Genomic DNA, 25,624 nt, shown 5'->3' on the forward strand with positions numbered 1-25,624 from the left:
AGCTCGCTCCTTCGTTGGTTTCTCTTTTTTTCCCTCTCGGGGCTCCCCCACAGTTCTGGGAGGCACATGTCACTGTCGTAAAAAAAAAAACTCGCCGCCCCACCTCCTCCACCCCCTCCCTACACGTGCTTGTGTTTACTGCTGAAGGTAGAGAGCGGTGTTTGCTAAGCACGGAGCTAATGCTAACACGGAGCTAACGCTAACAGGGAGCTAATGCTAACACGGAGCTAATGCTAACACGGAGCTAACGCTAATACGGCCACACACAGACAAAGACACAAATACACAGACATACACACACACATGAATAAAGGTTCCAAAACGCGAAGGCGTGTGTGTGTGTCATGATGTATTACATTATCTTATAAAAGATCCATGGTGTGTGTGTGTCTGTTAGCATTAGCTCCGTGTTAGCCACAAGCCGAACTTCATCAGTACAAACATGTTTCCATGGTTTCCTCCGACTTTCCGAACTCAAACCGCATGACGTCATCTGCGTTCTTATCTCGTACTGCCGTAAGGCAGTTTCTCGCGATAGTTCTATCCATTGATGAGATTTACACCGAGACGGAGGACTGATCTTGCAAGTGCGGTTTTCAGCCAGTGGGGGGGGTGAGCGCACTGGCCTAGACCCCATTCACCTCATAATAGGTCACTCTACCATCACAGTGACTCTGAGCCACAATAATTACAGCCCAAATCCTGCATAGTTCTGCTTTAACTGAGAAAGTTGGTCTTGCTCGGGCTGCACCTATCCATGTTGACCGCTTTTGTAATGTCTGTTTAAATCAGAGCCAGAGCGCTAAAGGTGATATGACTGAAGTATTTTTTGTTTTTTATTTCATATTTTTTTATTTGTGCCTCATTGTTTATATTTTTTAATGATTTTCACAGCAGATGAAGTCAAATAGCAGGCTGTCACACCACCCTCACCTTGGTTGCTGCTGGACACATCGCTCCACTGCCGAGGGTGACAATGTGTGAACAGTAACACGCGACGCTCCAGCTTCATATCACCATGGCAACATGCCTGTTGGCTGAGTCAGGGTCTCCATAGGGACGTCGCAGACCCAGGTTAATACGAGGTCATCGCGGTGACATTCACCTCGGTCGACCCGTGTGACCGGTAGAGGTCAGAGTCGTCGAGATCGTGACGGGAACGATGATGGCAGCGGGTGACTCTGAAGTCACGGTTGCCATGGCAATAAAGAGGAAAGAGGACTAATTGAACGGGCTAAAGGGAGGGTCACCATCACAGCTGGGCTCTCAGTCGTCCATCATGCAGCCCGACCAGACTGCCTGACGACCCAAGGTGAGCTGGAGATGGATCGACAAAGACAGGGAGAGAGTGCACAGAGGAGGAGGAGGAGGAGGAGGAAGATGTGGGAGGGAGGCAGGAAAAGTAGAAGGAGGAGGAGGAGGAGCTGTTCATCGATCACTCAGCACCGTCTGCTGACATGGCAGCTATACAGGACTCCTTTTTGTTGGCACAGATATCATATATCTACAGTAGGTGTTTTTAGCGCACGCCTCTGTATCCACACATGCATGCAGTCTGGCGCCCGTGCCTCAGCGTTAAGGTAAAGCCATGTCCTCTCTCTTCCTCCAGCAGCAGTACATATAGAGGATGTTTGTGAGATTGGCAGCACGACTGGAGAGAGAGAGAAGGGGAGGCGAAGTAAATAAGTTGTTATCCACCCGTTGGACTGACAGATTCAGCATGCCTTTGCAGATCGCTCAATGAATGAAGACACTGGGTTTAGGACGGGAAACTCCAGGCAGCGCTGACACTAGACTGTAATGAAGGCTGACCTTTGCTGCGCAGAAGGGACCACATGGTTTTTCCTCTGACACGATTTGTTTCTGCTGTCATTTGTTCACCTAGCACAGCCCCTTCCTCCCCCCTCCTCCTCCTCCTCCTTGGTCCCTCGCTGCGTGGCATAATATTTAGCGCTGAGACGACGGCGAGGCCCTGCTGGCAGCTGCACTCTGTGGAAGGAAATGGACCTGAAGAACAGACAACAAGGGAAATCATGTGTGAGAGCCAGCCATGTAATTTGCGTGTTTCTCGGTCCGAAGCGGAAGAGCTGAGTAAAACAGACTCTGGTGACAGGGAGACCATTTGTGAGAGCGATCCCCTTTTACAACACAGGGTCCTTCTGTCAGGGCTGCAGGGACTCATTCCACATCATCTTCTCTCCCAGTCCTCCCCCCCCTCCCCTCATCCTCTTCCACATTCATGGTATGGTGCGAATATAGGACAAATCCCACAAGCTGCACAACACACTGCAGATGGTGTTTCCCTGCTCTCATCTCGTCTGGGATGACTGACTACCCCCTGATTTTTCTATTGAAACTGCACTGAGCTTCGTATCTAGACAGTCATCTGAGTCTCTGTGGTTGTCTGGGGGGTAAACACTGTTGAAAGCATGTTTAGAGCTTCAGTTCCTCTCATTTCTATCGCTCATCTATTCCCCTTGTCTCCTCGCCTCACATCTCTCCCTTGGGGCTAGCCCAGCTTAGAATAAACATCGGCGACCAGCTTTGTCTCTATGGCAACAGCTGCGCAGGCTGAGCGGTAATGCAGGCATGGAGTAAGGTAGGAACGGGCTGCGATGGCGGCGGCGGTGGTGGTGGATGCTGCTAAATGTGTTGTCACTGATATGTTGGATGCACAGTTCAGGGGTGTGAGATCTGCTTAAGGATGATGGCGTGCGAGCGATGGTTGCTCTGGTTACCCAGTATAAGGGGTCAGTGGGGTTGGGGTCTGTGAAAGCCACCCAGTCAATCTGTCAGTGGGTTTAAGCCCACCCTGACCCCGTCTCTCCCCTTAACACCTCGATTACCCGGCTAGCTGGCTACAATTAAAGCGGCCTTTGCCTCCTCCATCCCACTTTCTGTGACAGCCTGAGGAAGTGTTGGATTGATCCGGCCAATACGTCCAATCCGCTCAAGCACGCAGAGTATTTGTTTTTCTTTTTTCCTCGTTCACTTGTCTAAATATTATTTAGTTCCACCCTTGAGCCGGATTTGTCAGCAGGGATTGTGCTGGGCATGTTTTCACTCCCCATGCTGATGGCTGAGTATTTCCAACACTTGATTTTTCTACTTTTTTTTTTTTTTTTTTTACCCCCCGTTTTATGTCATTTGAGGATTGTGCTCAGTTGCATCCATCTGCTTCCCCAGTTTTTTTCCCTAGCAAGGTGCTGTCTGTTGCCAGAGCAGGATGACCTGTGACCCGATTCATACGTCAACAGGCAGCTGTCCGTTCAGACCTCTGTCAGGCAATCGGAGGATGAAACTGCTGGTAACACAGACCGGCCGTGATGTCATCATTGCTGGTATACCTCCCGCCGTTGGTTGGCTGCAAGACTCATTACTGTCTAAGCCTGAATGTTATCTGATACCAGCCGCTCAAGGTCGTTCCAAAAGGTTTGGCTCCGACTCAGGAAGTGATTGTCGACGCTAGTCCTCTGCCCAATTGCGTTTTCGCTTACTTGTAGCTTTTTTGTGTTAGCATCCTATGCATCTGTTCAGATGAACCTAATCCTCCAAAAGGCTGTTTTGCGGTGCAGGCTCATTTGGCCATGTCTTCCAGTTGTAAAGCACTGACCTAGAAGAGGCGGAGGCTCCATCTGTTGTTATGTGCAACATGAGCCTCTCTGCTGGGTACAGCCAGGTAATTCAATACCACTTCCTGTCCTCACCTTGTGCAAACGGGCAAGGCTGGAGAGGTACCGTTTCAAGGAAAGAGGGGGAGGGGGGGACGGGGGGACGGGGCTTCTTTTTTTTGTCAGTGTTCTTGTTCAGTAATTATGTGCACGGGCAAACGGCTGGCTTCAAGGGGAAAACAAATGAGGTGGGCTTTTGGAGCTTCTTGTTAAACCTGGCCTGATCCATCTTTGTGTGCGTGCATGTTTGCACAGCACCCGTGTTGAACTGAGAATATGACCTTTCCTTTAACAATTGATAGAGAAAATGCCCTCTATCCCCTACCTTGAACAGTGATATCACATGGTGCCAGTGTGGAGTCGAGGAAGGGAAGCTTCCCCAGGGAGAGAGAACATTACATTGTCAGGGCTGGACTATCTGCAGCCACTTACTTCATCCTCGCACTGATCGATCAGTATCAGATGAGTAGGTTATGTTGCCATGAACTGTTGATACAAGTAACCAAATATTAGACTAAATACAGTCATTTGCTTTTGACTGTTGGAACAAAAAAAAAGGAACTTGAATATGTCTTTTTGGGTTTGGGGGAGTTGTGACAGTTGTCTGACAAATAATATTTGACAATGATAAAAGTCATCATTAGTTGCTGCAAACAGAACTGCTGCTAAACATAAATCAGATATCAATCCACACACTCTCTGTCACTTCTGAAGAATTTTTATCATTCATCTTGAGGCGTGCATTATAAAAAAGAAAACAGACCTTACAGGGACATCTTCTTCACTATGAATGAGCTTGTTCATTTGTAAACAAAAAGACTGGGGGTAGTTTAATGCAATGTTCTTACAGTATACACAATTTCTCGCCTGACTGCGGAAGTCATTCGAGTATAATCTCTTCTCCTTTTTCTGCAGAGTGGTTTACAGTGACCAGAGAGGAAGATGGACGAGTTGCAAGATGTACAGCTGACTGAGATCAAGCCGCTGCTGACCAATAAGGTGAGTTGTTGTGAGAACAGGACAGTGACAAGGCACACAACTATCCACCTGAACACATCTGTATAACCACACACACACACACACACACACACACACACACATACACATACACATAAAAGTGAGCAGACTTGTGTATTGTGTGCTTGAAAAGTGGATGAGCACCCCATATGGTACTCCCAGGCAAATACATACGCTAATACACTAGACATGCACACTCTGCAGTCCTGTTCATCAAAGTGAATTATTCATATCTTCTCGACTGTGGAGAGGGAAAAGAAAAGAAGGAAGAGAACGAGGGAGCAAGTCAACAGCAAAAAAAAAAGAGATCGTAGATGGAAAGAGGCAAAAAAGAGAGGAAGAAAAGAGTGGCGTACAACGTAAGACAGGCGAGCAAGAATGTGAGTGAGATCAAAGGAGAATCTGGAAAAAAAACTGAACTCTTAATTTTTGAGAGCTGGAAGTGAGTGACAGCAAAAACAGATGTGGAAGGGGAAAAGAAACACTCATTGGTAGATGAAAGCTTCTCACATCATCCTCTGGCCTCCTCGTGTATTTCTCATTGTCGGGGCTGTCTGCCAGTTAAGATAGATGTGTTGTGTTGAGGTGACAGGGTGGGGAATATATATATCATAAACCCATCTGAATGAGTAAGACTGGCACTGACCTCTCACTCCACCTAGTGGCCACCTCATTAAAAAGACAAACCAGGAGTCTTGAAAGCAGACTGAGATGATGGCATGATAAAAGTGATGAAAGGGACTTCTCATTTATTCTCTGATCTTCTTTTAGAAGTGATGAAAACAAGTCCCGATTGCCATTCAAGATAATGCGTCTATGAGTGATTACGCTAATGATGCAGCAAGGTGGGAGGGAGCAGTGAGGACCGTCTGCAGCAGCAAAGTAACCATAATGATGATAAGGACCAGCCTAATAAGTATAATCAGCAAGGGCTAAGATTGTATGTAATTATATATGGCTGGAAAGTAGAACAGGCGTACAAGGAGAAAAGGAGAAAAAGGTGCAGAAAACTTCAAGGCTAGTGCAACAGTTGGCACGACAACAATTAAGACAGATCAACACAGTTACATCACACCCTCTCTTGTTGTTGAGACAAGTTTCATAAACAATCCTTGAACTTGTCTCTTAGTTAAAATATGTGAGGCGATGTCCTCATGTAAAAAGTTAGTGTTCTCTTCTTCTGTATCATCATTACGTGTGAACAATACCAAGCACCTCAATGCACCACAGACGTGTTTTCAGCATGATTTCTGCTGCACATGTTTTACTAGGAAGGAGAATGGAGTAACTATATAACTATCGCTGCCTACAGATGCTTTGCTTCAGTATTCAGTGTCTTTGAAATTCATAACTACTTCACACTGGGAGAAGCTAAACTACGGCAAACCTCCTCTAGGGAGAGGTGTTTGTAATCTAAAGCTAGTTTGAAGAAAGTTTGAACTACTTGTTTAAAATAAAAAGAAGAAGGGAAAAGGGGGGGGGGGGGGGGGGGGGGGGGAGTCAGCTTTGGTTTCGTTTACAGTTAATATTGAAGTAGACCATGCTGATTCCTCCTCAGAGATTCAGGAGGTTTATCCACGATGAGGTTACGACTGAGCAAAGCCCTTGGTTGGTTTTGCATAGACACTACACAAAGGTCAAGTCGGTGATGTGGACTTTCCCAAAAAAGCATTGCCTGGACTGCCTTCGTAGTGGTTTTGGGTGAAAGAGAATGAAGCAATGGTGAAACGAAAATAACTACACATGCAAGCACTTGAATCTATGCACATCCAAATGCACTGAACTGAGAGCAAAACATAATTACACTCCTAGTTTTAATTACATGTAGCTCACAACACTTTTTATAGCACACTGATTTGCACCCAGGGGATAGAGGCAGCTATTGAGACAATGCTTTATTTAAAAGATCCCATGTAATACTAGCAATACTACTGCTCCCAAAATGATCAATGATGTTGATTTAAGATTCATAGTAGAAGAGGTTTTGAGGTCATGGCCACTTGTTATCAGATTTCTGTCAGTTACGTGTGCTGACTTTAAAATCAGTCTGATCAATATACATATAAACAGCTACATGAAGTGGTAGCACACACAACCATGTCCTGCACAAACTGCTGCAGATAATCGCAGGTGTTGAATCTCATTCAGCCTTAATCTGTGATGCTCTCAGTCTGCTACACAGTTATCTGCCTGGGTCCTGCTGCTATAATAATGAACGATCAAACATATCAGACATGATGCCTGGCTGTAGTTAAACTGTTAATATATTCATGGAGTTGTGCCACGAAGAGAATGGCCGAAGGTTGGACATACAAATAGGCTACACATCACCAAATTTGAGCTTTTTGTGTACAGCAAGTAGCCTTGACTCATTTATCTGTCTTTATACGGTACTCTATTTCCACATTTACAGATGTATTCTTTGTGGTACTTCTACGATGATAGTTTTTGCTGTACTTAATTCTGACGAAATGTATTACAAACATTAAAGTTAGTAAATGCTTACAAAGGGGTTAGGGTTATAACACATAACACATACAGTATAAAACATGTTGTCTCTGAGCCTGTAGTGTTTTTATTAACAATGCTCTTCTTTTTTTTTCTTTTGTTACAGAATGCACGCAACTTTCAGGACTTCGACTGCCAGGTGGGTGGTGCTTGCTGCTCTTGCCTAAAGTACCGTTCGTGTGCCATGTTTAGGGCGTAGTGGTGAAGCCAGTGGAAGGAGGTTAAGGCACTGGGACACGGCTCCATTCCCTGCCCCCATATGCTGAACCCATTTGCATGCTTGCCCTACATTTGAACATTGTCCCTTACCAGCACCATCCATTTTTACCACACAACACATGCTGGTAGAAATTGTGTGTTTGTTGTTTATTTTCATGGATAAGTCAGTGACAGTCATATAAACAACACTGTTTGAATTATTTTGTTCTGCACAGCTTGTTCGTTAAGTTTGTCGTTTGTTCATACTGACTGCGAGCAAAACAGGAAAGCAATATATCTGCACCACAACAGGCCCCTTCACCATTAACCTTCTGTTACTGATGCTAATGTTCCTGTTAATGTGCAACTGTGACTTTGGAGAGAAGGGCAAAATCATCATCAGTTATAAATCCAAATATTGTTTCGGCTCACTCCAAAAAAAACAAACAAACTTGTAAGACAATGTAGGGTTTTTTTTTGTTTTGCATGGATGCAGACTGAACCTGTGTGGAACTACTGTGCCGTGGGGATCGTTTGTACTAATGTGAAAAGCCAATGTATTCACATTAACAGCCTATTTAGTGGCACGAGGGCTGTTGGGGATATACCCACTAAAAGAGATTTAGAGGTTAGCTTATTGGGACCCACTGCTAACAACATAGGCTCTTAGGGTGATCGCAGAATCATCATCCTCACTAATGACTCGGAAACCTGTGAAGTCATTCATGCAAGGACGGATACGCTGATGACCGAGCAGCAGCACCCAGGGTTCATGTAAAGACTGACATAAGTGCTCTTTCACAATGTGAATTTGTCTGGTAATGACTTATTTCATCTTGTCATCACACACTCTCTCTCCTCTTGTTACTGTCGACTGTCAAATTTTACTGTCAAAGTTTAGGCAAAATCTTAAGGGAGTAACTGGAAGTTGACAATGTGAAATTACACATTTGATGAGTGTATAAAGGGCATTGCACTTGTCAGTCGGTCAGAGTGCAGTGTCTTTTAAGGATTTCTTCTCAGATAATATCTTCCATGATACAACTGTAGTGTTAGCAGAGTGACTGTGTGCGTCTTTTTACAGTAAGAAATTCAGCCACAGCCAGGTTTTCTTATTTGATAGAATAATTAATATTAAGGGGAAAAAAGGAGGAGTGGGGGGGGGGGGTGTATTGGCCTTGAGTAGTCCGTGTTCCAGATTTCTTTCTTTGCATGGGGGATAAGACTTCACGTTCCTGCCTCTGTGCTGTGCAGCTCGCGAGGAATCTCTTACATGAGAAGGAGGGGTCCTCCCACAGGCTGGCACAGCTCTCTGCTGTGTTTCATGAGCACGATGACTGCGAAGGGTTAAACCTTTCATCCCGCTCTCTCACTTTCTGCAGTCACGTCTGCTTCCAGCATCCCACCAGAGCTAAATATAGCTGCTGCAGGCAGGGGGTGGGAGAGTTAGTACACATGTTGGCTGGTGCAGGCATGCTACATGCTCCCTTCTGCATCGCCACTTATACATTCATAAAACGTTGCGCCGCTCACCCAGCTGCAACTAGCTGCTCTCACTGCCTTTTATTTGTTCATTTATTTATTTATTTCTCTTCCCTGTGATCCAGTCCAGCTCCTGCAGTCGTACTTCAAACAAAGAATTGTATTAGAATTAGTCTCAGGGGCATCGAGGCAGACTCGGATGTATTTGACCTTATTTCCATGGCAGCCATTTTGATCTCACACAATCACAATTGGTAGTCAATGGGAGTTTTTAGATAAATCCTCATGATTTATTTATTTTTTTTACTTAAATCCCCATGCCACAGTAGAAAAAGCACAGGTTTAAATAATCAAAGTCATGGTGAATGAACTGCATTTAGCTGCTGCAGGTTGAGGGTGCTGGCATTGTGAATACTGGTTCATTGTCACACCGTCATTGGCTACTGAGACACTCGTCTCATTACAGTCATTAATATAATTAGTGACATCTTTGCTTTTGCTACTCAAAATGTCTGCAATGAAAAAGCCCTTATGTCAGATTAGCTGACAGTCTTGATCATAGCTAGAGCATGTACATGAATTTGAAGTGCATCAGACAAGTAGAATATCCTCTCTTTTGCATTTATATAGATAAAATATGTGTAATTTTCCGATCTACAAACAAAAAGATAAGACAAAAAGGCTAAAATGCAGCTGCTATATTCTGGTGGCAAGCTTTTGTCAAATAGTAACTAGGCTGCTACATATAAATATACATTTGTCTTCCTCTAGATGTTGGTAATTGGCAATGGTAGATATGTATTTTAAAGACAGACAGAAACATTGTGCTGAGTACAGATGTGATGTGATAGAGGGTCGTAGTACAGTAGGAGTCTCCGTGCAGCACAAGGCGTTACATTAGCAGCAGACGTATGAATCCAGGCTGTGGGAGGAGTCGTCGGCGCTGCACCATCTCTGAGCAGCCGCTGTGACTTTCTCAGCAGCTGTAGGACGAATCCAGCTGCTCTCCCGCTGACTTCACCGACTTCACTGCCGCCGAAGCTCCCACCACAGGCAGTCCACAGGTACTGCAACAGTCGAATCAGAAACCCTGAGCAGCACCTGCACGAGGAGAATGATGTAGTAGGCGGTGGTGATGAGGTGGGGTCACGGTGAAGAGCGGCAAAGAAGGTGTGGTGCATGCTGCAGTTTTGTGGCTCCTATGATGTCCTGCTTACGCCACAGACGGGTGGAGGAGGGAGTGACTCAGCTTCCTCCACCAATGGGACCTGCTGTGTTTTAAAGTGCACACTTAAGAACACTGAGCTACTTCATGGTTGTGGAAACGGCTGACTGTACAAGTTAAATATGGAGCGTTAATGGCGTTTACTGTAGAGGGCAAACGGCTCAGATGGTATACGTTGAATTTGTTTTATTTCAATTACTTAAATATGTTGTGTGAGCTCATATACGCAAGTGTTAGTTTAGTTTATTTAATTTAGTTTAATACAGGACAGTGTACAATACCATTGATAAATTGTATAGAGCAATGAAAAGATAGTTGTACCAGATTTTGCTTCAGCAGCTAATTTCCATCTGTGGTTGATTCACAATTCACAAATACAGATCACAATAAAATACATGAGGAGCTTGGAACATAGGATGACATAGGTGAACACATGGACAGCATAGAGACAGTACACACACAAGTTGCACAGGACAACATGGAGATAATACTGATAATACAGACATACATTTCTTCATTTAAAATGGAGGAACACACAGTTTATTACTTTTATTTTTTTCCCATTTATTATAATTTCACATTGGGTTTTTCATTTTACGTACACATTTTTATACCATTTAAACCTTGGACCACAGGAGCACAAAGACTAGAAGAGGATGTACTTTCTTGTACAGACAATGGCTGCCAAGTCATGTCTTTTTCTTTTCTTCTTTTTTTTTAAATCCTTACTTCCTCAGGATGCTCAGCAGAGGGCGCCATAAGCCTGTTCATGGTGTGGCTGGAGGGCAGTGCCTCTGCTGCTGTCTTCTCAGTTTGCGGCTCTCATGCTGTTTTAATGTGTGCTCTCAATATCCTGAAGTTGTGTTACAGAAAAAACTGTGAATTTTTTTTCTGCTATGGGTCACTTCTATTTTTCTGAGCTTTTACATTTCTAGTACATCTGAACATACGTAAATCTAAGCAGAGATGCCGCTATTGATCTGAGCGACGCAGAGCGGCGTCTGTATGACTGCTCACACTGCGTGGTCCCGCTGAGACACAGGATGACTCAGTATAAGACACAAAGAGCCACCTGCTCTATCGAGGAAAAAAGGGTGTGTGTGCGTGTATCTGGTCACACGCACTGTTTCCATGAGCTGATGAGACTGACTGCATGTACACTATAATCTGGCACACATGATTGCACGATTACAGTTAATGCTAAATTAGTCACACTCTCATCATTCTGGCTTGGATGTCAAACACAGATTGTCACCACATCTTTTTTGCAAAATGGAATTTGTGCTTTTATATTGGACATGCTGTTCTGTGACGTCATATTGTCGGAAAACCACCACTGATTATATCTCATATTTTAGATATTTGTATTTGATAAACTTAATTTGTATTTGATCATATCGATTTCATCTTTTTTACATATGTGTCAGTGGCACCCTCAGCTGGTAAGGACAGTAAAATGTTAAAGGAGAAAAAGTAGTTTTCAACCAAACATGCTGCTGCACCGAGTAACCAATGACGTGCCCCCTCGTCTCTGTCACGCCGCCCACTCTGTGCTGTGTGCACGTGTGCCATTGGTCTGCCAGTCTGTCTCGGACAAAGGCGTGACATCCTGCTCTGCTCACAGCTGTGCATATGACACAGGAGAGTAGAAAAGGACAGATCAATAAACTATTATGTATCAAATGACTCAGTGGGTGGAAGTAGAAATAGATCCTCTCATGCGGGGTTGTGAATGTTCAATAAAAATAGTAGGTGTGGGGTTGATTTTTTTCTGGTAAGCCTGAAACATAATGAGGTTTATCTTTAGATGCCAATACTGAAATAAACACCTGAGAGGAAAACGAGCGTTGTGGTATGAGCCAACGTTTGCAGCAAAGCTATTGTCGGTGTATAATGTCACACTGCTGCATTTTACGCTAGTGCTTCAGAGTGACTCACTCTTGCACCTGGAAGTTAACTGTTTCTGATCACGGCCGCGCACATTGAGATGTTTCTTATTTTCGGAGCTGAGGTCATTTAGCGTCCTCGCTCTGTCTCTATCTGCAAGGTGAAGCTAGAACGAATCTGGAGACAGTTGTTGAATCTCAGTGAGGAGCAGCAGCCATTTTGCTGATGCAGAATTCAGGGGTGAGCAGTCAAAGTCAGCCTCCTCTCCTCTTCCTCTCCTCCCTCCTTTCCTCTTCCTCTCCTCTCTCCTCTCCTCTCCATCACCGTGTGACGTCAGCAGCCTAACCATATTCCTGGACTGCCTCTGCATCCTTTGCACCCCATCACCCCTCTTTTACACACACACACATCCATCTCTTCCTCCCACTCTCCCCCTCCTCCTCCTCCTCTCTTTTCTCCTCTAAGCCCCACCCTCTCCCCGTACCCACCTGACCCTCCGCAATCCAATTAGACGCACCGATGGCTGAATGTACAGACGCGCTGTGACTACCAAGCACAAACTGCAGTCTCACTCTCCTCCCCCTCTGTCTCTTTTTCCTGCTCTTTCCCACCTCTTGTCTCTGTCTCTCTGTCTCTCTCTCTTTCTCGTTGTCTCTGCATCTTACCCAACCCCCCCTCTCGCTTCTGCTTCCATTCAGATTATTTACCCATCTCCTCCTCTCCTCGCTCCCTCTGCTCTGCTCTGTCTCTCTCCTCCCTCTCTCCTTCTCTTCCTTTGCCGCTCTAGCCGCCTCACCCTACATCCCTCCCTTCCTACCGAGCTCCCTCCTCTTCCTCCTCCTCTTCCTCCTCCTCCTCCTCCTCCTCCTCCTCCTCCCGGAGATCTTCAAAGCTGCCCAGCACACACTTGCACATAGCATAACACACTCCTCTCCTGCGTGGGAAAAACATGTCAGCTATTCTGGACCTGGACCAGATTGCATGCTCTGGGAATGGAGTGGTGAGTGACAAATGCATCTCGTCTGCCTCGACACACCTGGCTGGGTCCTTGCAGCAGCAGCAGTGTGTGTGTGTGTGTGTGCGTGGGGGGGTTTCGGTCAAGATTAGGCGAGGGGCGGTTGTGAGGTTTCCCCAAAGACGGTGTGACAGCAGCTGGCTCCAGGAAAGGGAAAGAAAGCTGGTGGGGGTTTTCTTTCCTGGCTTGCTTGTCACCACCTTCGGGCAGACAGCTGAGACTTTGGGCTTTTCTCTCTGGGCAGCTGCTGCTGTTGGTTGAACATTTGTTCCGTGTGTGTGTGTGCGTGTGTTTAGGTCTACAGGTCATGTGTGTGCTCTCTCTCAGCTCAGGCTAAACATGCCCAGGGTGCAGTGGTGCATTTTAATGTGATGGTATGAAAGATGCATGTGTGTGTGTGTGTTGGCGCTCAAGTGTCTCTAAATCTGCAAATGCCACAATGTGTGTGTGTGTGTGCGTGCTTCTCGGTGTGTGTGTGTGTGTGTGTGTGTGTGTGTGTGTGTGTGTGTGTGTGTGTGTGGGTGTCCATCAACAGGGTCGCTGGAATTTGTGTGTTTCAGTATGCATGTTTTCAAATGTGTATCTTTTTTGTGTATCCATAGCTACAGCGGCGGTGGTGGATGGTGCACAGCGTTGTGTTCTTTTATTCTGTTATCACTGTAAAAACAGGCGTGGAGGTCACTCACCCCCACACACACACACACTGTAGCAACAACACACCAAAACCACTGTTGTGGCTCTGTCCCTCCCCTGCAGAGACCTTGAGTTTGTAGTTTCAGTCCGCTGCTTCGGCGACAAGCTTGTACGCGCGTATGTGTGCGTGCGCTGCAGGTTTGGAGGGCTGCATTTGTATCCAAAAGGCAGCAGGATGGCACGTACCAAGGGTGATCGTACCAGAACACATACTTACAGGAGATGGATATGTGTGATATGTGTGTGTATGTGTGCATTTGCTGTGTGTCTCTGCCCTGTAATGCTGCTCTCTGAGGTGATTGATGGTGTTTTCAGGCAGGGCGGTGGAAAACAGGGAGGAGGGGCGGGTAGAGGGGTTGATAATAAGTGAGGGATTGCGGGAAGGGGAACAGCATGACATACTGCTCTCCTTTTGTCACCTCACCCCACCTCCTGCACCCAAAACCCAAGACCCTCGGTCCCAGTTGGCTCCTGGACAAACCTCTGAAGCACCAACCTCTTCTACTCAGTATTCCTGTCTCACCCACATCAACAACACAACACAGCACAAAACATCCACAGACACTGTTTCTCCAGCAGCTCATCACAGTGAGTGTATGAATGGAGGGAAATGCTGCTGTCTTTGCAGAGAGCTCTCCTTCTTCTCCTCCTCTAGCTGAGCTGACTAGGCCAGCAGCCCCACCCCATGTCTGTTTTCCTCTGAAGCCTCTGTGTATACATACATACCCACATGTGTGTGTATGTGTGTGTGTGTCTGTGAAAATGACGAGAGGCAGAGCTCTCAGATCTCAGATCAATATGGCCTCTACAGCACCAAGAGCTAAATGGATAGATAAAAGGCCCTCTCTCCTTCACTCCCTTTCCACAGATCTTTTTTTTTTTTTTTTCATGGGTCTTCGTCCATGTTTGTGCCAGGACATGCCCGGAAGGACATGATAAATTAAAGCGATGCGCCCCTTCTGTTTTAAGGCACACCCTTTTGTTAGTCATACAAGACTCCCCTGTCTTCTCTCTCTCTTTTTCATCCTGTCTCTGTCACTCTGTCCCTGCTTTCACGCTCCATTTCCTCCTATCTACCTCCAGACTCTCTATCTCCTTTTTTATATATATCTATCTATCTCATCCTTTATTTCCACACCACAATTTCATTTCCTCTCAGTGGTTGGGTGCGCACGACTTCTTTTTCTGGCACATGTACAGTATACACACACATGACAGAAGGCAGGAGGGTGTTTGTCTCGTCTCCCAGAGCGGAGACACCGAGTGTCCTTGACTCTGTCCTTGCCCAAAAATGAAAAGATTCTGCGGCACCACAGTCATGGAGAGTTTCCTCTCTGAGCCTCTAAGTCTACAGCAGCTTTTTCTGCCCCACAACGACTGTATGACCGAGCTTTGCGGAATCGTTTTCATTGTCTGTGAAAAGGCCTGAGACGAGCGTATAAGACTTCCTGTCAGCAGGAGAAGCTTCCTCAGGCTTTTTTTTTTTTTCCCGTCTCAGGAACAGAGGTTACGTTGAATACCTGTAGACCGTAGCGTAGCACACTGTCGATATACCGTAGCAGGCAGAGGCACTTGCTTTGTGTTAGTTCATAGTTTTCATGTTTTGGTGCGACAGCCTAATCTTTGTACCAACGCCCACTCAAACGGAGATGTCTCATTTCATTACTGACAGGATGAGCACTTCACCGCTTCCGTTATTGTGTCCATTACACATCGCAGACACAAATTACTGCAGCCTTGTCCTTGAGAATTAACCTTCATTGCCTCTGAAGAGATTGTGACACATATCCATCAGGCCCAAACGTCTGCAGTGGGGAGATGGTGTACAGCTGGAGAGAGAGACACACCGTCCCTGTGTCTGTCAGCCATAACCTGTGTCTCTCTTCCACTCTGGCTCGATCTCTTTATTATTGATGACCGGTGGGCCTTGAGACCAGACGAGCTTTGGGCCCCGCCCGCTGCTCCCTCTCTGTGCAGTACATACACACACACACACACACACACACACACACACACACACACACACACAGCTACGTCACGGACAGTGTTGTGTGTTGTGTGTTGCACCAAGTCATGCTGATGCTGGCAAGTGTGTGTGTGTGATATAAAATGATGCTGAACACAATCTGAAAAACTGTCTTTTTTGTCGCTACCTCCCATGTTTAACTTGTGATCTGATGAGAGCATGTTTTTACTCTGTCGTACTCTCACTATTACCCCCGTATATTTATTTATTCTGATGTGTTTCTGCTGCTGAAGCACTGAGAAGCACTAATGCAAGGCGTCCTTGTGCCTGATAGAGAAAGGAATTCAAAAGAAAGCAGTGAGAGATTAAAGCTGGTGTGAGCCCCTTGAATTTTAATGGGTCTCTCTGCAAAGACATTCAGCAAATCAAATGACACAGGCATTTTCTGCAGAGTCATAGTTGTCAAAGTGCTGCGAGTTTCAGACCGTTGGATTAAAAACTGTTTTCCTCCCCAAATGAAAAGACTGTTTTTTTTGTTTGTTTTTTTCAAGAAAGCCCATTCAATGCTTTGTTTGTCCAAGGGCACTGGGGATGTGTGGTGGAGGCGACGGCACATGCTCTGCATCCTCAATCAAAGCCCCAAATGCCGTGTTGGTCACTGGGTGGTCACTTTAAGGAATGTGGGTGTCTCCTGTGTCTTCGGTTTCAGTCCCCCTCCTGCGTTTCGTTGAATCCTTAATGCAGATTTAACTTTGTCACTGCTTGTGTTGCGGATGACATGGATACTCGATACTAACTGAGATAATATTAATTTAAAGAGGTAAAAAAAAACACACACAGTGTAACTGATATACCACTTTAATTGTTGTTATTACACAGACATAAATCCGATCCGTGGAGCTATAAACTGATGTGCTATCGCTCAAGCCACAAAACTAATAAAACACAATTAATGTCTGGTGCAATGTGTAACTTTCATCCATTACATGGAAAAGGGACAATGTAGTTTTACCTAGCAACTGCTTTGCCTTTCATTATCTGTGTGTTTGCTGGAGGTGCATGCATGCTGATGAAGGAATATATCGCCCTTATCCAGCAACTGTACTGTTTGATTTTTTTGTTTTGAATGATGATGAAGATGTTCAGGGGTAAAAGCTACATAAGGCTTTAGCTGCAAAGTGGTAATGTTCTGATAAAATGATGCCGGAGTTGTGCATAAGGGTTGATACACAGGTGTTAAGTCTTGTGAGCAAGGCTTTCCTCTTCACATACACACAGGTGTTGGTGCTTCAGTTCTGTATTTCAACTGTTTGTTCTTTTCTCTGTGGCTGCAGGAGCATGATATCGAGACTCCTCATGGCGTTCTCCATGTGACAATGAGAGGCGTCCCCAAGGGCAACAGACCTGTCATCCTCACCTATCACGACATCGGCCTCAACCGTGAGTCAGCTAAAAGTAGACAAAATCGATTACACAATGTCTTTGGAGTGTAGTGAAACGGTCGCGTTTCACCCGCTGCACCAAACAGCCACACACATCCACCTGAACTCTCGCATGAGTTTGTCCTTTATTTGCACTTTTTTTTCCAGACAAGTCGTGCTTCAACACCCTGTTCAACTATGAGGACATGCAGGAGATCACGCAGCACTTTGCAGTGGTTCATGTGGACGCACCCGGGCAGCAGGAAGGTGCACCTCCCTTCCCCAGCGGGTGGGTGTCGGGTTGCCTCTACATGCACTGATAAATAGAGCACATTTATTTCCGTCCTGCTAGAGGAGTGCGATCAATTCATTTTTTTTTTTTTATAAAGTGAAGTGCACTGCTGGTTCATTTGTTAATGGAAGCACTTTAATTGTCTAACCTATTTAGTGCAAATCCTGTTTGAGTAGTGAGTGTGAATGTTTCATTTTATAACCAATTCATTTTTTTGATTAATTTAAACGTACAGACTTTGTCCCTGTGCACAGACTCACATGTGTTTCATCTGTCTCCAGTTACCGCTACCCAACCATGGACGAGATGGCTGAAATGCTGCCCTCTGTGATGACTCAGCTCAAGTCAGTCCCCCTCCCCTCCACCTCCCACCTTGTGATAGCTGATCAATAATATTGTGCATAAATTGATGATTCATCTCCGGGTGGTTTCTCTGCAGGGTCAACAGCGTGATCGGTATCGGTGTTGGAGCAGGGGCGTACATCCTCACCCGCTTTGCAGTAAGTCCAAATCAGCACTGAAGCATAGATAACGTTTTTAGTCTCCATGCCAGTCTTTTTTTTTTTTTCTCTCCTCCTCCTCTCTGTCTCGCCTGGAATAATTGGAGGTTTTCAGGCCACACAGCTTGTTACACTGAGCATTAAAGCCTCCCATCAAACCCACACAGGGCATCAGGTTGCTCCACAGTCTGCTGCATATGCTGCCATTCCCCAGATGATGAATCACCTTTGCGACTCTCTTCTTTTCAGTTGCTTTCGTCTTGTTTCCACACTCAACGCAGTGGTGCTAAAAATAAGCACAATCTGTGTACAACAGAGCACAAGCAGCTAGAAGTGCACTGATAGATGAATAATGTAAAGAGAAGATAGTTGGGCGGGTAAGGGTGAAAAAAAAGGGGAGGTGTTAGGAGGAGCCATCGCTTTCTGTGGAGATTCTGCTCTCTTTCAAATAAATAGGAAAATTTATTCTGAAATGCATTTGCTTTAACTGGCTTGGAACAAAATGTGTTTACCCATGATAGATTTATAGCAGCTGTTGCTGCAATGCATTTTCATTCGTGTTGGAAGCAGCATCCGCAGTATTCCCTCGGCAGATCTTAGATTTCCCCAGACGTGCTTGCTCCGTCTTCAGGCAATTCCAGAGCCGCACCCCGTCATTTAGACGCCCAGACTTCCACAATCTTTGTTTCAGATCTTCCTTCAAACAGACACATTGCACTTTGTCGTGTTAGAGAGCATCAGTGTTTTTTATCCTGGACCTATGAAAATAACCATCTTTTATTTGTGAAGATGTGGCGCTATATATAGGCACAGTTTAGCAGACCAATGATGCTCAGGAAGGAAAAAGCATGCTGTAAATGTACATTAGAATGAACTAATTCATAGTATGAACACTGTGAGCAGTAGCCAGGCTAGTGCCGCCTACTGGTTCCGGCAAATTTCATTTGCCTCAACCATGTAGTCAGGAAACTAGCAATGCGTTTCGGTTTGCTCCGTCCGACCAATCAGCGAACAGACGGGTAAGTGAAGGCGATGACGTTGAACTCAAGCGCTCAAGATTAACCTATGAGCTTAACCGGTGTATAGCACACGTGACCACCAAGCAGCAGCGATTAGTTGAAGCAAATGTAAGCAACCGCCTCCCGGAAGCAAACGAATCCCTATGGCTCGTGTTCAGACGCTACATGAAATGTAATGAAATAAGCGGCTGATGCATCAGGCTATGTGAGCAGTAGCACCCACAAAAAAAAATCATACTGCCAAGTCTCATGAGCCCATTGTCGTTGACTCTGACATTTATTCTTCCCCTCCCAGCTGAACAACCCCACTCTGGTGGAGGGACTGGTTCTGATTAACGTTGACCCATGTGCCGAAGGCTGGATCGACTGGGCAGCTTCAAAGGTCTGTATTATCAACGCTGCACTGTGAGTCTAGAAAGACCTCGGTATGTTCTGCCACACAGAACTATTGCTTGAATAATTGCTCTTTCATTTCAGTTCAATTTAATTCAAACTAAATTATATTTAATAAAACATTAAATATAATTTAAGAGCAAAACTCTATTATAATAGATTCTGACACCAAGCCTTATATGTTTTTAAGGCTACACCCTATTATAGGATTATAATAGACTTTGGATTGGCAAAAAAAGAAAAACTGCAGTGTCACTTGCTTTAGTCTTGGACTTGATAGCATTGAAGACAGACAGGGCCTCTAATCCTCTGTTAATTTAATTAAACCTACTGTTTTGGGGTTAAGAGTTAATAAAACTAAGCTTTAGATTTTACACGTGAAACTTGTCAAAGCAGCATGGAGTCTTTTAGAGTTCACTCTTTTGGATTAGATTCATTTTGAGTGGATTAATTGGCTTGAGGTCACAAAGTTTATTTAGTACAACACTTTGTATATTGTTGTGTGCTCTGTACAAGATTTGTTTATGGAGGATTTTTTTTTTTTGCTGTGTTGGTGTTACACAGTCATACAGGACCTTGAAATATTTTGTACTTTTTTACATTTGAAACAGTTCACTGTGACTCTTCTGCTGATATTACTGGGCAACTAACAACATTCAAGAAGGAAATTATAGAGCAGAGAAAACTTTCGTTTCTTTTTTTAAAGAGTTTTTTTTGTTGCTGTTGTGCTTTTATTGGATGGTAGAAAGAGGGACATAGACAGAGATGCAACAACAAAGGTTCCAGCTGAAATTGAAAGAGACTGAATAATATTTATAACAGTATGTGACACCTCGTCTCTCGCAATCACTTAATCTTTAATATGAATTCTGTGTATTTTGCCCCTTCAATATTTATCCTTATATCTGTCAGTACAGATAATGAATATACTAATATTATTATATACGGTAGTACTAATACTCTACATGTCCTCACTGCTGTTGCTGTGCCCATACTTTGCTGTCAGGTCCCCAAGTAACTAAGAAAAGCTCACAGTTGTGTGTATTAACTGGGTCTGTCTGTTCCTCCTGTGCAGCTGTCTGGATGGACCAGTAATCTGGTGGATATCATCATGTCTCACCACTTCAGCACTGTGAGTTCCTCTTGTTACTCACCCCGCGTTGGTTTTTAGTGTTGTTGACCTTTTTTTTCATTGACGGCATTAAATAGTAACTGAACCTCATGAGGCTTTTCTTGATTTCCCTCGATACCTCGCCTCACTCCTATAACAGACATTTACTAATTATTCTAATTTTGGCTCCCGGGATACAAAGACTGCTGGATTTGGGACTTGTAATTTACTGGCTCGGTTTAATAAGATTGTGGTCGGATTAATTCTTGTCTGGTCACCAGGATGAGCTGACAGACAACCAGGAGCTGATCCAGACCTACCGTCTCCATATCGCCCAAGACATCAACCAGGACAACCTGGCCCTCTTCTGTGGCTCCTACCAATAGTAAGATGCAGTGCATTGTTATAAACTGCGTATGAATAGCTTTTTATTGTTTTCTTGGTTTCTATTTATGGTTGCAGTTCAGGCACTAAAATGTCAGTCAGCCCTGAATACATAGAAAGCAAGCAATGCATCACAAAATATAAAGGTCAAGGGGATAATACAAAATCATAAGCTGCACTGAAAAGCAGGATTTCACCTCACATTGTTACCGTTGTTAATCATAATTTGTCTCCCTGCACCAGCCGTCGGGACCTGGAGATTGAGAGGCCAGTCATCGGCCTGAATGAGGACACGGTCAACACACTAACGTAGGTTTTTAGACCACAATGAAACCAAAAACCCATTTGTTTGTGAGTGCACAGTGTGATTTGAGGATGTTTACACACATTCTGTCTCTACGCAGGTGCCCTGCATTGTTGGTGGTTGGTGACACATCACCTGCTGTGGAGGCTGTGGTGAGTTACATGCAAACATCTCAGGCACTCATGAGACTTGATGAAGAATTTATTGCCACTGTCCTCTCTGTTTTTGAGCTCAGTAGTAACCTCTGATTGATGTTTAAGGTGGAGTGCAATTCCAGGTTAAATCCAACCAAGACCACACTGCTAAAGGTGAGAAGTTGTGAAATAAAGTTTATACAGTGCAAATCATATTTTTGTGGATGTACAAATGCTTAACTCATGAGACTGTTGATGTTTTGTCAGATGGCTGACTGCGGAGGCTTGCCTCAGGTTGTGCAGGTGGGTTTTTATTTTTTGAGATCCACATTTATGTCCTTGAGCAGTTTCCTTGTTTTAAACTCCCTCATAATGTTTTACCCATTGTCTTTTCACAGCCAGGGAAACTTGCTGAGGCCTTCAAGTACTTTGTTCAGGGCATGGGCTACAGTAAGTAAACACACTCATGTCATGTACCTTTTTATATGTTTTGGAAAAAAAAAATACATCTAAGCATCTAAATATATCATGAAACTGGTTGAAACTAGCTGTACCAAATGGTCAGTGTCCAAGAGTTGTTTACAGGCTTGATACCTCTGAGCTGACGCATATTGTGGTGAAGGTTTCTCTAGTTGAATTTCCTGTTGACGAGTGCAGCGACAGGCGTTATTTCACTGAGAATTGTTCTCACCTCGGCCTTCTAAGAGCAGCTGCTGAGCACCCCTGCCGATGGGGTTTGGACTGTGGCCAACTGAGCATGAAAAGCCCCTGTTTTTGTCAGCCTGGTCACGGAGAAGGCAGCCTGTGCACCTAGGTGGATGCTAACATTATTTCCTCTCTGCTCTTTGCAGTGTGCGGCACCCGCACCCCTCAGTAGGTGAGGTGTATGTGCTTCTGGCATGACTGAAATGACAGTGCCACCCCAGATGGACTGAACAACTCTTTATTTCATGTTCAGTTCAGAGTGGGCCTAAATGAATACTCTGTTGTTGTTTTTTTGCCTGGTGTGTTTTTCTTTTCTATTCAGAACTGTTTAAAGATGCAGAGACACAAAGTGCATACTTAAACAGGCCCTTTAGGTTGTTTTTTTTTTACACTCATTCATCTGCAAACAACAACACCAACAACAAACACATTTCTGTCAGACCATGCTGACTTGCAGTGCACCACACAGACTCTGATCTATGGATGGATGAAGTCATGAATATAGGTTTGCTTGCTCTGGCCACACAGATGACGCCTGTGTGTTTGTTTCTGTAATGCCAATTCTTGTTTGCTCACTCCTTTTCCCAAACCCTTCACCATGGGAGGCACCCTCGGGTGTAGCTAGTGTGTCAGTGCTTCAGTGTTGCTTTAAAGGCCACCGAGCCCCCCTTCGTGTTGAGTAAATGCCACTGCAGGATTAGAACAGATTAAAAAGAGTGTGTTGCACATAGAAAGTGCGGAAAACAAATCTCAACACCTCAGCATGTTTCTGAAAGCTGTTTTTCCCTCATTAACACATTGCCACAGTGTGAAATGTGAAAGGGAAGCAGCCAAAGAACAAGGAATAAAGCCTCAAGTTTGTACACATACCATGATTTTCTAACCTGTTGTTTAGAGCAGCGAATTGTCCTCGACCACCAAGCTGCGACAGAGCATCAGCTTGAATCAGAAATATACTGAGGTGGGATAAAGCAACATAAGAGCTACCTTCTCAACATTTCTCCCTCTCTCCCTCTTTCTTTCCTTCTTTAATCATTGCTTACAGTTCCCTACGTTCTCCTCAGTCACCTGAGCAACGAATCAGGTATCGGGTTCTTGAGCAACTGCCAGACTAGACGGCTTTGAACCCAATGGCCTTGTAACGCGGTGGATGAATGTCAATGTATGCAGAAACTCTCCAGAGAGCACTGTTTCATATTGGTATTCGGCTGCATTTCAGTGTGGTGGATACACTGAGAGAGATCGCTTTGCATACTTTGACACACATTCATCCTCCTGCAGGACTTCAGTTCCTTTTGTTAGCATGGAGTCTGTCCTCGACTCTGTTCTTGCATGATCTGCTGGTGTTGCTTCCTGTCAGTTGAGTTGGATTGCAAATGCTGTATTCTGCCTTTGTATTGCTTTTGTTTGTTTTTTTCTAAAGTGGACACACATGCATTAGTTTTTTGATACACATTTCTTTTATTTGATTAGTCTCCATATTTGAGAATGTTTTGCATGGTAAGCACTTTAGTCGTAAAGTGTTGTAATCCGCTCCCTCAGTGATCCCACTCTGCTCTGGGTTACGTGTGTGGGATATTAATGCAGGTTTCTCTGTTCCAGTGCCGTCGGCAGGAATGACTCGTCTGGCTCGCTCCCGCACCACCTCCTCCTCTAGCATCACCTCCATGGACAGCAGTCGCAGTCGCAACAACCTCAACAGCCTGCTGGAGGGCAGCACCACTGGGGGTCTGGACAACCAGGCCAGACCCCAGACCATGGAGGTCTCCTGCTAAACCCGACCCCCATCCCACCCTGTGCACCCTCCCATAGTAACTTATGTGCCCTCTGCCCCTTATCTCTCTGTCTCCCCCCCCCCCCCCCCCCCCCCCCCCCCCTTCTCTCTCTCTCTCTTTCTCTCTCTCATCCAACTCCTAAGCAACTCAAAGCCAGGAGGGTCTGTAATGAAAAATGTGATTAGAAAAGATGTAATAAATATATTAACAGATGCATATTATTAAATATTATATTGAATACACTATCAAAGTCACATTCCTACAAGAAACCATAACTACATTCAGATGTGTTGTATATTCAAATGGTCAAACTGTATCTTTGACTCAACTGTCCAACCTCACCCTCTTGTATTTATTTTTTTCACATTGTATTTGTTTATATGTCTTCACACGCTGTAGAAATCCTCCACCTGTTCAAGATAACCTGTAGTTTTTTTTGTTTTTCCTTTTAATAATTGCACAGTACAATACTTCGAATATTTGGACTGGTCTCCTCTGTTTTCAGAATGTGGGCTATATTGATTGTGAGTCATTGTATCTTTGTTTTTATTCTTGAACACTGCTGCAACTGAAATCCGTCACAAATGTATGTAGAGGGATCACTAAACCTACTGTAGCTGCAGAAGTGGGATCGCAGTCTGTATTTAAAATGATTCCTGAAAAAGTGAAGGTACCCAGAAGAACCATTGCATACTGTAGCACACTGCAAGTCAAACTAAATCAAAGCAGTGGGGAGAACTGCATTTAAACATGGAAGAACATTCAGCGTTAAGAACAAGTTGTGTACCAGTGTGTAACTTTCATTCATTCATTTTCAATTCTTTTTGTAACTGAACTCATTGTTTCCTTTTTTTTTCTTTCTGCTTTGTGTTGATGTTTTGTTCACTTGACCAGATTATTCAGTGATGTTTTAACAACCTTTAACAAGTGGGTTCTGATGTGAAAAGTGTGAGTCCCTTCACTGAGGGGCCCAGCGGTGCTTCTCACTGTCTGCTGATTCAACTCATTTCTATTACTACTGAATAAAGCTACAACATGACAGTATGTCTCATGTGTCTGTTTATCAGAGTAAAACCTTTTAATTCTGGCTCATGTGCACATAAATTTGCAGGTGTAGTTAAATTGTACTCTTGAATGAGAAACAAAAAGTAGCATCGTATTGCAGCAACTGCTTATACTTTTCCTCTCTGTCGATGGAAAAGTGAGGTGAGTGTGGTGAGTTAGTTTCCAACCACACGCTATTTCCTCTCAGTGATAACTGTTGTCACAGATAGGTCGGCTATATTTAGCACAATGAAAGAACAACAATGGTCAGCTGCTGCGCAAATGAGACTAAGAGACTGATTTCATAATTGCGAAGACGTACAGAAAGTCGTTGTGGGAAAGACGTGACATGTTGATCTGATTATCATGTCTTGAAGCGCCTCTCATCATTCTCCACTTTGAGACATGTTGACACAGTTTTCCTCCACTGATAATCAAAGATAAAATGAATTATAAATATTTTACATGCAGAGGTCACCACGACCAGAGATTTACTAATATTGCATATTGCAGAGTATATAAGGTTTTGTGTCCCATGCCATGCCTGTGCAAAAACATCTTCAATTTAAGAAAAGTATCTTGTATTGCATTGCAATTTTAAAACATTTTACCATAATTTAAAAAAAACTTAATGTGGAGGTGGATGATACCAATACAAATTGGAAAGGAACACTGTATTTGAGGGTTATGTGGAAAGACTCAATTCTTTTCCACCTATATGTGAACAGGCTGTTCCCGTTCCCAGTGATTCAGCACAAATCTGAACGATTAGAGTTTCCATTCGCTGTTTGTTTCTAAAGAAACACACAGCACATCTCCTATCAGGGGGATATATCATGACCGCGGTCTTATCGAAGTCTTATTAGCATTTATGAGTATG

The 25,624-nt window shown here is 44.3% G+C and overlaps 1 protein-coding gene across 3 annotated transcripts in view; it reads left to right on the forward strand.

Moving 5' to 3' along the window:
• The window catches only part of ndrg3a (ndrg family member 3a), a 34,070-nt gene extending 9,400 nt beyond the window's left edge, over positions 1-24,670 (forward strand). Inside the window, exons 2-16 of one of the 3 annotated variants that reach the window (XM_083971083.1) lie at positions 4,587-4,670; positions 7,303-7,335; positions 16,997-17,102; positions 17,252-17,372; positions 17,657-17,719; positions 17,815-17,875; positions 19,190-19,276; positions 20,363-20,419; positions 20,680-20,783; positions 21,026-21,091; positions 21,187-21,238; positions 21,347-21,394; positions 21,488-21,523; positions 21,619-21,670; positions 23,528-24,670. In XM_083971083.1, the coding sequence (XP_083827209.1) occupies positions 4,614-4,670; positions 7,303-7,335; positions 16,997-17,102; positions 17,252-17,372; positions 17,657-17,719; positions 17,815-17,875; positions 19,190-19,276; positions 20,363-20,419; positions 20,680-20,783; positions 21,026-21,091; positions 21,187-21,238; positions 21,347-21,394; positions 21,488-21,523; positions 21,619-21,670; positions 23,528-23,700 (1,116 nt within the window). In that variant the 5' untranslated portion in view covers positions 4,587-4,613 and the 3' untranslated portion in view covers positions 23,701-24,670. Of the gene's footprint in view, positions 1-4,586; positions 4,671-7,302; positions 7,336-12,910; positions 12,989-16,996; positions 17,103-17,251; positions 17,373-17,656; positions 17,720-17,814; positions 17,876-19,189; positions 19,277-20,362; positions 20,420-20,679; positions 20,784-21,025; positions 21,092-21,186; positions 21,239-21,346; positions 21,395-21,487; positions 21,524-21,618; positions 21,671-23,527 lie in introns of those variants that run through there. The other 2 variants (XM_083971084.1, XM_083971085.1) reach the window with 2 other exon arrangements.
• Positions 24,671-25,624: the final 954 nt, after the last annotated feature.

Source organism: Trachurus trachurus (assembly GCF_905171665.1).
Source record: "Trachurus trachurus genome assembly, chromosome: 5".
NCBI classification, from domain to species: domain Eukaryota; kingdom Metazoa; phylum Chordata; class Actinopteri; order Carangiformes; family Carangidae; genus Trachurus; species Trachurus trachurus.